Source organism: Ochotona princeps, chromosome X, assembly GCF_030435755.1.
Source record: "Ochotona princeps isolate mOchPri1 chromosome X, mOchPri1.hap1, whole genome shotgun sequence".
In the NCBI taxonomy this organism is placed as follows: Eukaryota; Metazoa; Chordata; class Mammalia; order Lagomorpha; family Ochotonidae; genus Ochotona; species Ochotona princeps.
The window spans coordinates 70,236,296-70,252,103 of NC_080865.1; the positions used below are offsets into that span (position 1 = coordinate 70,236,296).

At 37.9% G+C, this 15,808-nt stretch overlaps 1 protein-coding gene across 2 annotated transcripts in view; it reads left to right on the top strand.

Moving 5' to 3' along the window:
- Nucleotides 1-15,808, top strand: part of RADX (RPA1 related single stranded DNA binding protein, X-linked) — a 64,762-nt gene that overhangs the window by 10,187 nt on the left and 38,767 nt on the right. Inside the window, exons 2-10 of one of the 2 annotated variants that reach the window (XM_004590241.2) lie at nucleotides 4,361-4,503; nucleotides 5,459-5,651; nucleotides 7,475-7,583; nucleotides 7,780-7,871; nucleotides 7,981-8,103; nucleotides 11,569-11,673; nucleotides 12,418-12,585; nucleotides 13,172-13,332; nucleotides 14,085-14,260. In XM_004590241.2, the coding sequence (XP_004590298.1) occupies nucleotides 4,361-4,503; nucleotides 5,459-5,651; nucleotides 7,475-7,583; nucleotides 7,780-7,871; nucleotides 7,981-8,103; nucleotides 11,569-11,673; nucleotides 12,418-12,585; nucleotides 13,172-13,332; nucleotides 14,085-14,260 (1,270 nt within the window). The remainder of the gene's footprint in view (nucleotides 1-4,360; nucleotides 4,504-5,458; nucleotides 5,652-7,474; nucleotides 7,584-7,779; nucleotides 7,872-7,980; nucleotides 8,104-11,568; nucleotides 11,674-12,417; nucleotides 12,586-13,171; nucleotides 13,333-14,084; nucleotides 14,261-15,808) is intronic. The other variant, XM_058659006.1, reaches the window with a different exon arrangement.

Below are 15,808 nucleotides of genomic sequence, written 5' to 3' on the forward strand. Positions count from 1 at the left end.
AGTAGGTGGGTGAAATAAATGTTTCCGTTCTTTTTTTCTTCTTCCTCTGTCCACAGGGTTGGGGAAGCCACCCCCCACCTTCTTTCTGTCAAACTACATTAGCCCCCAGGGATGAAGATGGCAATTTAATGTAACCTTAGAGACCCTGCTGTGGGGAAGAATGTTCCAAGGATGTTGCTTGAGTGGTCTTGATAGTTGTGGGTGCATATCGTGCCTGGATCTTTTTTTTTTTTAAACCCAGCTTTTTTTTTTTTTTTTTTTTTTTTTTGGTAAGATTTTTACTGTTATTGGAAAGCCGGATATACAGAGAGGAGGAGAGACAGAGAGGAAGATCTTCCGTCCGATGATTCACTCCCCAAGTGAGCCGCAGCGGGCTGGTACGCACCGATCCAATGCCGGGAACCAGGAACCTCTTCCAGGTCTCCCACGTGGGTGCAGTGTCCCAAAGCCTTGGGCCGTCCTCTCCTTCTTTCCCAGGCCACAAGCAGGGAGCTGGATGGGAAGTGGAGCTGCCGGGATTAGAACCGGCGCCCATATGGGATCCCGGGGCGTTCAAGGCGAGTGACTTAGCCACTAGGCCACGCCGCCGGGCCCGTGCCTGGATCTTATGTGCACTCTTAGATGCTGTGGCCTAATTTAGTCCAATCAGCCCCTATACTCCCCAAAAGTAATTTTGCAACCTTGTCCAGCCTGGCCTGCCCCTAGCCCTGGCTCTTACTCTTACAAGAGTGAGCTGCAGCCTTGCAGGGGAGTGCCCAAAATTCCCCTACTGGGGGAACTTGCTCCCAGCCCTGGATTTTGAGCATGCTGATGAGTGTTTTGGCCCATTCTGATATGGCCCACCTACTGTCCTGACACTTGCTGGCCTAACTGGCCAGCCTACACACATCCCTGACTCTTGCTGGCAAGTGTTACAATAGAAGTTCTTTATAAAACCCTGCCACCATTTTTGGAGGCCAGTATTTTTAAAATTTTCTTCCTATTCCGATTTCTTCTCCTTCTTCAGGCAATACTAATAATTTATTTTCTAGATTATCTTTCACTGCCGCTTTCAAATGTGTTATGTAGAATCATGCCTAAAGGGCCTGGCGTGATGTCTCAATAGCTAAATCCTCACCTTGGAAGCACCAGGATCCTGTATGGGTGCCAGTTCATGTCCTGACTGCTCCACTTTCCATCCAGCTCCCTGCTTGTGGCCTGGGAAAGCAGTAGAGGATAGGCCAAAGCCTTGGATGCATGGGAGACCCGGAAGAGGCTCCTGGCTTTGGATCAGCTCAGCTGTGGTTGTTGTGACCATATGCGGCGTGAACCAGTCTATGGAAGATCTGTCTCCTTTTCTCTGTATGTAAATTTGCCTTTCCAATAAACATAAATACATCTTTTTTTTTAAGAATCATTCGTAATGTTGGCTGCATTCTGAACACTACGTTTATTTTTTTTCTTGAGAATTCCCAAAGTTTTATGTTTTCGTTAATCTTTCTAAATAATTAAATTTATAAGTGCCGCTTAATTTTATTTTGGTATCATGTTCTCTGATTCATTGTCTTTAGTTTTTGTCTGTATTTCCTTGATTTATTTTTATGGCATTTTTAAGGTATCTTCCAGGGCACCCCTAGAGCTTTCCCAAAATGTTTTATAAAGTCTTTATGAGGACAAAATTACCTTCATAATAATATTAAGGCTTCACTTACCTTTTTGCATTCTCATTCTCTTATAAGCTGTGGATTTTTACAGAGGCTTTGTGATATGTAACATTAAAACAGACTGAATGCCAAAGAGAGTGTGCAGCTGTCTTCTGTTTAGCTAAATATTAAAGAGTTTATGAAAATGTATGACAGTGTTCTAGGGCCGGCATTGTGGTTTCTATTTCCAATTAGTTTCTTTTTTTTTTTTTTAAAGATTTATTTATTTTTATTACAAAGTCAGATATACAGAGAGGAAGATCTTCCGTCCGATGATTCACTCCCCAAGTGAGCCGCAACAGGCCGGTGCGCGCCGATCCGAAGCCCGGAACCAGGAACCTCTTCCGGGTCTCCCACGTGGGTGCAGGGTCCCAAGGCTTTGGGCCATCCTCGACTGCTTTCCCAGGCCACAAGCAGGGAGCTGGATGGGAAGTGAAGCAGCCGGGACTAGAACCAGCGCCCATATGGGATCCCGGGGTGTTCAAGGCGAGGATTTTAGCCACTAGGCCACGCCGCCAGGCCCCTCAGCTTACCTGTTTTGAAGCCAAATGTAGAGTACAGAATGGCTCAAGATCTCAGGGCTGTTAATGAGGCAGTCATTTCAATTCATCCTAATGTGATGAATTTTCTTACCGAGAAGATGCTTTCTTCTGCATCCCATTAAATCCAGAATCTAGAATGAGGATAAGCGTTCCCCCAGCAAAGTTCAGATTTCTAAACCAGAGGTAAATTTACCCAGGATATACTCTGACACAAGGAAAGTGTGCTCGTTCAATCAAGAGAAAGGAAGCTATATTGTGTTATAGGGCCACCACAGATGAAAAAAAAAAAAAAGCAAATAAGGACTTTCCTAGGGTTGTCAGGACTTTGTAGAATATGAATTCTCGGATTTGGGTTGGTAGTCAAACCTTTATGTGAGGCTTTAAAGGGTTCTGACACAGATCCAACATGCTGGACAAGAGACCTGCAAAAAGCCTTCCAAAGAATTATAGAGCTATTAACAGAAGCTCCAGCCCCCTAAGAATCCCTAATATGAATAAACGTTTCACCTTGTTTATAGCAGAGAAACGGGGTAGCTTGAGGAGTACTACCTAAGAAATTGGTTTCACTGACCAGTGCCCTATTTGTCTAACAACTAAAATTGAGGGGCTGTGGGATGGTCTGCATGCCCAATGACCTTTGTAGCTAAGCAACCTTGGTGGAGGAAGCCACGGAGCTGACTTAAAGGCAGCTGCTTGAGGTTCAAACTTTACACGAGTTTTAGAAATTAAAGGGCATCAGTGACGAACAGTAGAAAACTTCACCAAATATCAGGCTCATATTTAGATGCACCTGAGACATTACCGAGATGTGCTGGGTCATCAACCCTGTGAATCCGTTGCCAACTAAGGGTACTGGAGAGGTATTCCTATAAAAGGAATATTATCAACCTAGTCCATAAAAGACTGACTGTTAGGACTTGGCTAACAATGTACAGATTCTCTTCAACTTAGGATAAGTATGTCCTGATGAACCCATCATAAATTGAAACAGCACTTGCCTGTGAAAAGATCAAAATTTATGCATAGTTTTTACTGAGTGCATGTTGCTTGTAACATTGTAAATTTGAAAATTTGTAAGCAGACCATCATAAATAAGAGATTGTCTATATTGGGAGACTGGGAGAAGGATTACACAAAATGTCCTAAAACACTGAAAATTGTGTATGTACATGTGTGTGTGTTTATAGGCATTATTGTGAAGCACATTTAAACACTTATTAAAAAGAAATGACAAGTATGATTTTGTACCAAAATAAAGATGTTGCCAGCCCTGCAGGTGGAGGCTTAACCTACTGGACCTGGGCACTGGCTCCCAAAGTGAAGGATGTCATAAGAAAATGACTACTGGAACTAATGCAAATTCCGGTTTTAAAAGTTGGGGGAGTAGATTGTAAGAAAAATGTGAGAACTATAAATGACACTCCTGTTAACGCTAGGAATAATAAAAGCAGAAGTACAAGTTAATCCTTTAAGATGATTGATAGGTTTTGATCAACTTTTCTGCTTGCCAGCTGGCTTGAACATTAAACCATCTCGAAGTAAATTATATGGTATATGACTAGGCAATAAGTTTTAGGCAGAAAAATAAAGTGGAGTGCTGGATAAGAAAAGGGGTCAATTTTCAGTTTGGTTGGGGACACCATCACTAAGGAAATGACCTTTGAGCAAAGCTTGAATAGGAACAGTAAATCACTTGGACAGTTGAAGGAGTACCATTTCAGATAGTTAGCATCAAGTGCATAGACCCTGAAACGGCATCAGATCTGATGTGTTTGGGAAACATAGAATTTACACATGTGAATTTTGAGAGGGCCGTACAGGAATGTATCATTCTATAAACATGTAAGTGTTTAGTAGTGGGGAATTGTTACATTTTTTTCTCCCATAGGACATCTTAAAGGACTTGAGTTTAGCTCTAGGTTTCTCAAGAAGTCATTAAGTGGTTTCATAAAGTAGAGGGAGTTTCACATGAAATTATGTTCTAAACATATGTATCTGTTACTAGTAAAAAAAAAATAGTGCCATTAGGATGTCGAAGTGCACAGAGTACCTGGCCAGATTTTTAACAGTTAAAATATATCTGTAAAGTTACCATGATAATGTTAAAATTTTTTCTTTTTTGTGTGTGTGTTCTAGATACTAAAATAATTTCCCTTTCTCATCTTGAAACAACCTGGACTGACAGAAGTGATTTCCCTGCACTGCTTGTGAGGATCTTGCGTCAATCAAAACTGCGATACTATGGGAAACCTGATAAAAAGACGATTGAGCCCTACCAGGTACAAGAAATGATCAAATATTACATATTAAAGTTGTAGATTCTAACTTTAAAGACCTGACTGCATAATAGAGTAACTGTTTAAATAACATTTCAATTTAGCAATTTTAAAATGTATGTAGGTCTATATTGCAAGGTATTTGTTATGTAATTTATTTTACAAAAAAGAATTGTTCCTGTATTGGTGCGTTTTAGCTAATCTTGATGCACCTGGTCTTTGATATTTTCATCTTTTCTATTCAGGTAGTCTTCTTGAAGTACACCACGCTGCATGTTTTCATTTTCCTGCCTCCCATTGACTTCCCAACAGAATCGCAGAATCCGTTTAGGTTTTTTTTGTTTGTTTGTTTGTTTTTTCAACTGATCATTTGCTAGTAGCCTTCCAATAGTCAAAGCTGAGACTCTTCTGTAACTTTGACTTTCTGTAATGGTGATGAGCTCTATCTTGATAGCTTTGTGTTGTTTCTTTCTGTTTAATAGTTTATTATATTTTTCCGATGTTTAATAAAATAACTATTTTAGGTGCTTACGCTTTTATTATAAGAGGTATAAATGTTTATTGTTTTATAACATAAATAGCAAGGCCTTAAATGATGTCAAGATTGTCCCTTAAAAATTTTTAAATGTGATTTCCTTCATAATCATGTGATTACTTGGTATAAGGTACTGTACTAAGCATTATGGGAGAACTAACTGTAAATAGCTTATGCCCTGTTTATAGTCAGTCAGAAAGTTACTACAACTGAAAAGGAATGCTTGCCTTTAACTGACCAGTATTAGCAGAACTGACAACCACATCACTAGTAAAAAAAAGAATTAAATTTTAATGTTATCTTCGAGTTTAACTTGTCTCAGATAATATGTCATGTCAAGGGTGAATATATATACATATGAATATATATATATATATATATATATGTAACCAATATGTACGTGTTCCTACACTGTTTTTCTAGACTGTTTTGGAAGTTGCTGACCGTTCAGGCACAGTGTTAGTGATCCTGTGGAATGCTTTGTGTCCTGAGTGGTACAAAAGTTTGCGGGTTGGTTTGGTTCTTCTGCTTCAAGATTATTCAGTTAAAAAGAGTTATCAATTCAGGATGCATCCGCTCCCTGTGAATCCACACATCAAATCAATTTCTACAATGGGTTGAGTATTTGATAAATTTAATTGTTTTATTGCTTTTTGTTTATATAAATTTATAAAGAATCATAAAATTACTGAAGATGTTATAGGCTGATAAACCTTTTGGTTCTTTCATCTACAATATTTTCAAGCATTTATTTAATTTACTGAATTTATTTATTTTAAAATATTTATATTTTTATTGAAAAGGCATATTTACAGAGCAAAGGAGAAACAGAGAAAGATCCTCCATTTACTGGTTCACTCCCCTAATTCCCCTAATGACCTCAACAACCTGAGCTGGCCTAATCCAAAGCCAGCAGACTGAAACTTCCGGGTGCAGGGGGCCAAGGACTTGGGCCATCCTCTGCTGCTTTACCTGGCGCTTTAGCATGGAGCTGGATCAGGAGTGGAGCAACCAGGACTTCAGTCAACTCCTATGGGATGCTGACAATGCAAGTGGAGACTTAACCTACTACTTCAGGATGACTACCCAATAACCAGAGAGCTGGATCAGAAGTGAAACAGCTGGGATATATATGAACAGGCACTTATATGGAATTCCAGTGACTTCCAGGAAGAAAATCAGCCATTTTGAGTCATCCTGCTGGTCTCAAATCTATATATTTTAAAGATTTACTTATATTTATTTAAAAGACAGTTACAGAAAGAAAGGAAACAGAGATCACTCATCTGCTGTTTCACTGCTCAAATTACCCTGACAACTGGTCTGAAGTTGGGAACCAGGAGCTTCTTCTCACATGGATGGGTACAGGAGTCCAATCTCTTAGGCCATCTTCTGCTGCTTCCCCAGGCAACTAACAGGGAGCTAGATCAGAAGTAGAGCAGCTGGGACATGAGCTGGCACACATATGGGATGTCAGCACTGTAGGTGGAGGCTTAATGTGCTATGCCATGGCACCAGCCCTGGAATCCATTTGTTTATTAAGACAGCTTTTAGTAAGGCTGCTTTCAAAAATTCATAGAAGGACCTGGCACTATGGCTCAGTGGGTAAATCTTTGCTTCCCTCCCTGCTTGTGGCCTGGGAAAGCAGTGGAGGACAGTCCAAAGCCTTGGGTCCCTGCACTCACATGGGAGACCCAGAAGAAGCTCCTGGCTCCTGGATTCAGATAGGCTCAGCTCTGGCTGTTGTGACCACTTGAGGAGTGAACCAGTGGATGGAATATCATTCTCTCTATCAATCTGCCTTTCCAATACAAATTTAAAAATTAATGTTTTAAGTGAAAGTTCTTAGAAATAGAATTTGAAAATGCATGTTTCAGTTAAAAAATTTAACTCATATACAGTTTTATAATAATACGCATTTTCATTAACTGTTTGAGGACCCTTCAAATACTTGAATTTTAGTTTTACACCAAATTACATTGTAGTTCAAATTTCTATGAACTTTTGAAAGAACTCACATCTGACAGTGTGAAATTGATGCAACGATAGAGAAATTGATTGAGCCAGAATAAAGAGCCAACATGTAGCACTAAACATACAGAAGTTCTATGTATGAGAGATATTCTATATAGGTATGGTAGGAGGAATTATTTAGGAAGCAATATTGCCATAATTGATTACATGTATATAAAAACACAAGTGATAACTTTAACCTGGGGACTTTTTTGTGACCAAATAACACAAAATAATATGGTTCAGCTTTGATGGGGGTATGGATGAATGTGATGATGACAGGTAAAGAAGGTCATTGATAATGATCTAGTACTTGATTTTATTGGCAGATTTAAACATATACAGTCTGTTATTTGTGTAATTTATGCAGACATAGTCTTTAGTACTTATTAGATATTATATTAAAATAATATATTTGTTTTTCAGAAATTGGCCTGAATCTTCAAGATCCTCCAACTAATATAATCATCATTCCAGAAAACCAAGTGAAACCTGAATGGAAATTGCCAAAATTAAATTATCAGTTTATCACAAGGTACTATGATTTATCATAAGTGTCTTAAATATAAATTTTTAATGTTAGCTTCTAAAAAATAATGTATTACAATTGCTCAAAATCCCCCCACAATTATGCTGCAGCAGCTATACAGTTATACATTTTCACAGTCCCAATTGTAGGGATACCTTTTTGATGGTTTAAGATATAATATGTGCTTTATTATTTTTTTTAGATCAGAACTGGATGATATGCCAAAAGATACTATCTGTGATGTTATTGGCCTTTTGGTTTTTGTAGGAAGGGTCCAGCGATCAAAAAAGAAAGGTAAAACTAAGTTTGTAAATCATAAATAGTATTTCAGTAAGTAATTCTGTGTTCATGTGCATATATAATCATCTGTCTTCATTTATGTTAATATTCTATCCAAATGTAGAAAACTGTGAAGATTTTTGGTCATATCGCTGGATACACCTTGCTGATGGAACTTCAGAGCAGCCATTTATTGTGGAACTGTTTTCTACATCTCAGCCAGAAATCTTTGAAAATATTTATCCAAGTACTTAATTCTTAATATTTTTTATACTTTTGGTTTTAAAGTAGAAGCATTAACTTAAAAAAAATAACAGTGAAAGAAGCTGACTTACAGAAGTTGCATGTTATTGAGTTAGCAAATTCAAGCAATGTGACAGTAGGCTTAGTATTTTCTAAATCAGTATGACATTTGATATTATAGCTATTAATTATCTGCTTGTCCAAAGAATTAACTTGGGAGTGAAGCTAGTGTTTTAGAAAACAGGTAACTCGTTTAAGCATAACATTTAGAAAATTTAAGCACGAGCAGTACTTTCCCATTTAATTCTTTTGAAAATTGCCTGAGGCCCCTTGATAAATCAGACATTCCTAACATGGCACTTATTGGTAGAAGAATTGCAGCAATTTTAAATTCCATTTGAATAAGAGATTATTATTAGGTTTGATAGTCTTATACCATACTTCGATAATTTGGCATTGGCATTTCCCCTGGCATTCATTCAGATAAAATGCTATTTTTCTGGGCTTGGTATGATGCCTCAATTGGCTAACTCTCCACCTCCAAGCACTGACATCCCATATGGGCACTGGTTCAATTCCTGGCTGCTCCACTTCCCATCAAGCTCCCTGCTTGTGGCCTATGAAGACCCTGCAACTACATAGGAGACCCAGAAGAAGCTCCTGGCTCCTGGCTTTGGACTGGTTTGGCTCTGGCCATTGAGGTCATTTGGGGAGTGAACCAGCGGATGGAAGATCTTTTCTTTCTCCCATTCTCTCTGTAAATCTACCTTCCCAATGAAAATAAGTGCATCTTTAAAATATATATATCTATATATAGTTTTTATTTGTTTTATTTTAAATTACTTTAGGAATATCCCATTATATGTTTCATGAAGCATGCTAGTCTTAAGATATAGCATCAGAAGAAAAGTACATTTATTTTTCAAGAATTTCAAGAAATGTTTCCTTGCTTGAATTTTGAACATAAAGCTCTTTTAGTATAAATGCTATTTGTCTAAGTAATTACATGAGTTGATAATGATTGTTATCTACATTCAATGTTTATCAACATGGAGGAGACTCCCAGTATCTACTATACTTAATTTTTTTATCAGAAATAAGATAGAAAATATTGAGTGCCAAGAGATCTAGTGGCTATATGCAAAGCTGTCCTTCTGCTCCTTTTGGTCTCTGTGCAAAACAGTATTACCCACATGTGTATCATTAGGTTTTGCTCTTTGCTTGTGAGACTGTTTCTAATGTGTCTTTATAAAACTGAACTTCACTCTATGTTTTGTGGAATGTTACAGAAAGAACATCATGGGTATGCTGTTGCATGAGCCGAAACTGAGCTAACCTGAAGCCAGGAATCTCCTCTGGGTCTCCCATGTGGTTACAGGGGCCCAGGAACTTAAACCATTCTCTGCTGCTTTCCTAGGTCACCATCAGGGAGCTGAATCTGGAGTAGAGCAGCTGAGATATGAACTGCTTCCTCTATGGGATGCTGGTGCCTGCTGGTGGACGATTAGGTTTATATGCCACCAGTACTGGCCCTGCATTTTTACAATATGTATTTCCATGAACTTTTTGGAGATCCCTCAATCATACACACAACAAAGGAAATTAAAAGAAATAAGAGAAGTTAATATTATGAGGTTAAAATAGGCCAGATGCTTATAGATATTATCGAATTTTGTATTCTCTGTTATCCTTTACAAAATCTTCAAGTCAATATTCAGGAGTTTAACTTGTGTCCTGGATGTCAAAGAGTTTGAAAACATCAAATATAACTCAGATTTTTAGTAGTCAAAAGTTAGCAAGAGAAACATCTTTTAAAAATTTTTATTATAAGCACAATGTGCTCTCTGCTGTCTTAGCAGATTTTAGACATTTGTTTCTTTTTAAAGATTTATTGACTTTCTTTGAAAGAGCAACAAGGGAGCAGATGGCTGCACCAGGCAGATCTGGGTCAGGTTGAAGTCAGGACCCAGGAACTCTATCCTGGGCCTCACCTCAGTTGCAGGGGCCCAAGTACCTGAACCATCTTCATCTGCCTTCTCAGGCCAATTAACAGGAAGCTGAGTCAGAAGCCAAGGTCGTTGGGACTAATCAGGCCTATGATATTGGGGGTCCCTTCATTGCAGGTGACCTTTTAATGTGCTGCACCACTATGTTGGCTCCTAGAGAATTTTTTAACCATTAGTTTTTAAGATTTTTTTCAAATAAAAGCTATAGACTTAAAGGTACTTCTTAGCATTCAGATAAGTTTATTCTCATTGCTACAGAAGACAATAAACTAGTAAATATAAGATGCAATGAATGTTTTTGGTTACGCTTTAGGGACATTTTTCAGTTTTTAAAAACTATTGTTTTAGGGTTTTTTGTTTTTGTTTTTTTGTTTGTTTGTTTGTTTTTTGGTGTTTTTTTTTTTTGGTTTTTTTTTTTATAGGCATAGTTTACAGCGAGTGGAAAAGAGGCAGAGAAAGATTTTCCATTCACTATTTGACTTCACAAATGGCTTCAGTGTCTAAGGCTGGGCCAGGTCAAAGCTAGGAGCCAGGTCAAAGCTAGGAGCCAGGAGCTTCTTTTTGTCTCCTACATGGATGGCAGGAGCCTAAATACTGGGGATATCTTCTGCTATTTGTCCCATGTCATTACGAGGGAGCTGGATTGGAAGTAGGGCAGCTACAACTTGAAGCGGTGCCCATAGGAGATGATGATATCATAGGCATGAGCATAACCTGTTAAGCCACAACCTTGGCCCTGAGAAATTTTTATTTTAAATTAGAATATACTCTTATGTAATTACAAAAATACGTTTTTTCAATTTCTAGTTTGTAAGACCATACTTTTGGCAAGTATAACAAGCAAATGAATTTGATTAGGTGCAACCATTGGTTTTCTAAATGAAAAGCCCCCGGTTAAAAAAATAATAATAAAAGCAGGTTTGTAAATAGTAGATTCTTTTTTACTTCAACAGTACCAATACCAACTAGGATTGTATTAGAGAGCAGATTCTTGGGACCAGTGTTATGATGCAGCAAAAGCTACTGCCTGCATCACCAGCACCCCATATGGAGTCCTAGTTGCTCCACTTCCAGTGTAACTCCTTTCAGATATACCTGGGAAAGCAGCAGAATATGGCCTATGTTCTTGGGCCCCTGCCACTAACATGGAAGATCTGAATAGAGTTCTGGATTCAGCGTTCATCCTGACCAAGCCTTAGTCATTTGGGGAGTGAAGAAGGAGATAGGAACTACCCTCAATCTCTCCTTCTTTGTCACTTTGCCTTTCAAGTAAATAAACTTTTAAAGAAAAAGAAATGTATATTCTCAGGCATCTCTCCAGACCTACTAAATCTAAATTTTGATCATGCTGCTATAAGAATCTGATAAGTATTATAGCTTATTAAGCATGTTTACATCATGACTTTGATGTGTCCTCATTGAGATGCAAACTTTCAATTGATAAATGTTTCCATTTCCTACAGTGACACATTTTATGTGCACCCAGCTAAAAGTTGTCAGACACGATGCTCAAGTACCTAAGCTGCTTTACCTCACAACTACAAATGAAAGTCGAGTGTTTATTATCGGTAATTTCTTTCTATATACTATATTAAGCATTTAATATATTTTCTCTTCACTGGTACCCTTTAACACATTTTAATTTTTACATTGTAACACTCGGTGACAAGACAGTTTTATTTTTTACCTCTTTTATTTATAAAGCAAGAAAAGTTTTAGCACTTGCCTACAGACACAGTTGACCCTAATATACATGAGGAAAAAATTTGGAATGTTTCGCAGAATTCTATCATGGTGGCAGTTAATTAAATTGTCAACAGAAGAAGACAAGCAAAGGTGTCACATACTTGGAGGTGTTTGTCAATACTTTATAGATAATTTAGTATCAGGTATAAGTATGGCAGTTTTGAGTATGCTTTAAGAACATGAATTTAAATTCTGAGCGACTTTCATAAGCAGTTTTGTTTATACCCAACACTATGCTTTCCAGTTAATATGTGAACTCAATTTGTTCAGAAGATATCAATCATTTATATAGTTACAAAAATGCAGCTTAATAGTTTCTGCTTTTCCTGTGAATTTTAGCGTATGATAGGGACAATTTAGCCCTCTTGAGCTCTTATGTCTGCATTCCTTCTTGGCATTTGTTTACCATCTTTGAGTAAATTACTATACAGCAAATAAGCAAATTGGGCTTTTTTAAACTGCTGATATAAGAAGTTATTTTAATGTTAAAATAGATTTTAAAAGGCTTGTACAGTTTTATTATAGTGATCTCTTTCTTCTTTTGTGTGCTTTATCCTGCTTGCGAGGAGAGCTAAATGATCAGCCCTATACCAACGATATCAAGGTACAAAACTTTATTCAGTGGGTTACCAGAAAGACTGAATCTGGGCAAGTGGAGAATACTGTTATTGGTGGATATTATCCCTATCCACCAGTGCCGGAGACCTTTTCCAAGTACAGTAATTTTATTAAAGGTACTGTGTAATTGCTATTTTACACACTATTTCTTTCATCATTGCTTTTATTTTATAGCAGTGTAGCAACATTCACTGATAATACTTCTGTCTTAATGCAGTTGTAAAACCTAAATGTCATGCTTCCTAAAGGTTAATATTTTGACCTTACCAAATTAGATGAAAAGAGAGAACATGGAAGGTGACTAACTGAATATCTTGATTTAGTGTCACTGAGCTCGTATGTGACCTTGGTAGATTTCAATTCCTATGATATTGCATAGAAAGTCTGAAGATACCTAAAATAGACATTGGGCAATTAGATGTTTCAAATACGTTATATAAATTACACTCAGAAAGTCAAATATCTGTTGAAGAGGAAAATTCGACTGGAAATGTGTATCATAATTTAATTGATAAATGCTTTATGTTAATTTTATAAAAATTCATAAGGGGGTGCTATATAACCATACAAAATTTCTTGTATTTAAGTTAGTGTGGCAACTGTATAATTTCTTGTTGGGAAATTGTTTTGCAAATGCAGTTCTTATTTGTGTCATTTCAGTTCTTTAAAACTTACAATTTCCTCACCTTTACTCTTTTACAGCTCATTCGTTCTTGACACCTGTGAGTGAAGTGAAGAAGGAGATTGAAGTCTTACAGTACAGGGAACAAAAACGAATTGCAATTCAGGGGATTATTACTGTTATAAAATATATTCCCCATAGCAGTGCAGTGAAAAGTGCCTCAGCATCAGAAACACTTTGGGTATGGTGCCAGAGAATTGATTATATGTCTCTGAAAGCACTCTGATCATGGCTGTAATTGATAACTAGGACATTTTATTCAGGACTCACATATGATATAAACCTCAGGACTCATTAATGATATAAGCCTTTCAGAAAGACTTCATTTCAGTTTTTTTTTCAGTAATTTATTTTGGGACAACCTGAACTAACAGTCACAGCTCCTGATTGTTGGATCAAAAATTTCAAAACTTATCATGTTTGCTTTGTGTATAAAGTGAGGCTATCAGGGGCTGTACGTGACTGTATGGTTTCCCTACCTTTTGTCTATTACAGGACTATAAAAAAGTTTCCACAGTAAAATTTCACCTCTGTGGTAGTCTTTCCCAGGAGTTACAAAGAGATACCAGTGCATCTTAGAGGCTAAATGGTTTAGCAGAGAGGTCAGCTCTGAAGTATAGATACAGTCAGGACAAATGAGTTTTGTTTTCCCATGAGCTTTTCTTTTTTAAAAACTGTGTCTAGAATTATTCTTCATATGGAAATGAGCATTTAATGCAACATTTTAGTTTACAGCTGTAGGAAAGGGTTTTATTTTTCCTTTTTGAAATATCTCATCAATGTTTTAGATTATCTTCTTTATAAAAACACCATTATGGTTTTCCCACAACTCTTCAGATAATACAAAAAGGGTAAACTAAAATTGCAGTCTTGTAAAACAGAAATATTTTTGTGGATTAGTTTAAAATGCTTTCTCTAAATTACTGGTTTTAGAACGCTAACAGATCCTCAGCATCCCCAGCAGCTAGAGAAGAAACTGAAAGTCAGGAAGGAAACAGGAAATGTTATCAATATGACAGACCCGTGAGTTCTCAGTGTATTCAAACAATATCTTCAAGTTTCAGCCCAAGCCATAAAAGAAGAATTCTTCAAGGCCCATGTGCTAAACCGTAAGTCATTTGTGTCATGCATGTGCAAGGCATTTTTTTTTTCTTTTGGTGTATTTCCATCATATAAAGAAGTACTTATGATAGTAGAAGTTGTATTAATATAATAAGGAATGACATAACAACGTACCACACCTGGATGTCTTAAAAACAAATATTTGGGAGGGTGGAGTTTGGTGGGGTGGAATCCCAGTCTATACAAAATTGTACCACAAAATTCAAGATAAAAATTTAACAACAAACAAAACAAAATAAAACACAAATTTATGGTAAACCAGTTCTGGATGCTAGACTCAGAGAACCAGGTGTTGATAGGGTTGGATCCTTTTGAGGATTCTGAGGAAGTATCTGTTTTGTGCTTTTACCTTGGATTCTGTTGGTTTGCTGTCAATCTTTGGCCTTCCTTAACTTATAGAAGGATTATCCCAATCTGTCTTCATCTTCACTTGGAGTTCTCTCTGTGTCCCTCTCTGTGTGCAGATTTTCCACTTTGGATAAGAACACTAGTCATTCTCCCCTATGTCCTTTTTATTTTTAAGATTTATTTCTTTTTATTGGAGGGCAGATCAGATTTACAGAGAAAAGAGACAGAGAAAGATCTTGTATTTGCTGAATCAGTCCCCAAATGGCCACAACAGTTGGAGTTGAACCAATCCAAAGTCAGGAGCTTCTTCAGGGTCTCCCAAGTGAGTGCAGGGATCCAAGGCTTTAGGCCATACTCTGCTGCTTTCCCAGGCCATAAGCAGGGAGCTGGATGGGAGCTTTCTCAGGCCATAAGCAGGGAGCTGGGGCATGAACTGGTACCCGTATGGGTTCCTAGCATTTGCAACGTGAGGATTTAGCCACTGAGCAATTGTGGCGGGCACACTATGTCCTCTTCTTTTTTTTTTTTTTTTAAAGATTTATTCATTTTTTTTTATTACAGCCAGATATACACAGAGGAGGAGAGACAGAGAGGAAGATCTTCCGTCCGATGTTTCACTCCCCAAGTGAGCCGCAGCGGGCCGGTACTGTGCCGATCCGATGCCGGGAACCAGGAACCTCTTCCGGGTCTCCCACGCGGGTGCAGTGTCCCAAAGCTTTGGGCCGTCCTCGACTGCTTTCCCAGGCCACAAGCAGGGAGCTGGATGGGAAGTGGAGCAGCCGGGATTAGAACCGGCGCCCATATGGGATCCCGGTGCATTCAAGGCGAGGACTTTAGGCGCTAGGCCACGCCGCTGGGCCCAGCTCCTGGATCTTAACGTAGGATCAGCTCAGTTCCGCCGTAGCGGTCATTTGGCAAGTGAAGCAGCAGATTGAAGATCTTTCTCTTTGTCTCTCCTTCTATGTGTAAATCTTACTTTCCAATAAAAATAAAATACAATTTTTTTTAAAAAAATCACACAAGTCTGATAGCACTCCTCGTTCTTATGCTATCTCATTTTTCTTCATTCCAAACAGACAACTCTTCTGGTTTGATGGTTGATTGGATCCATAAACCATAAGACTAATCTCTTGAGCAAATAATGTCAACACCTTTGGTGCTCTCTCCACTACAAGTTTTTCATTGTC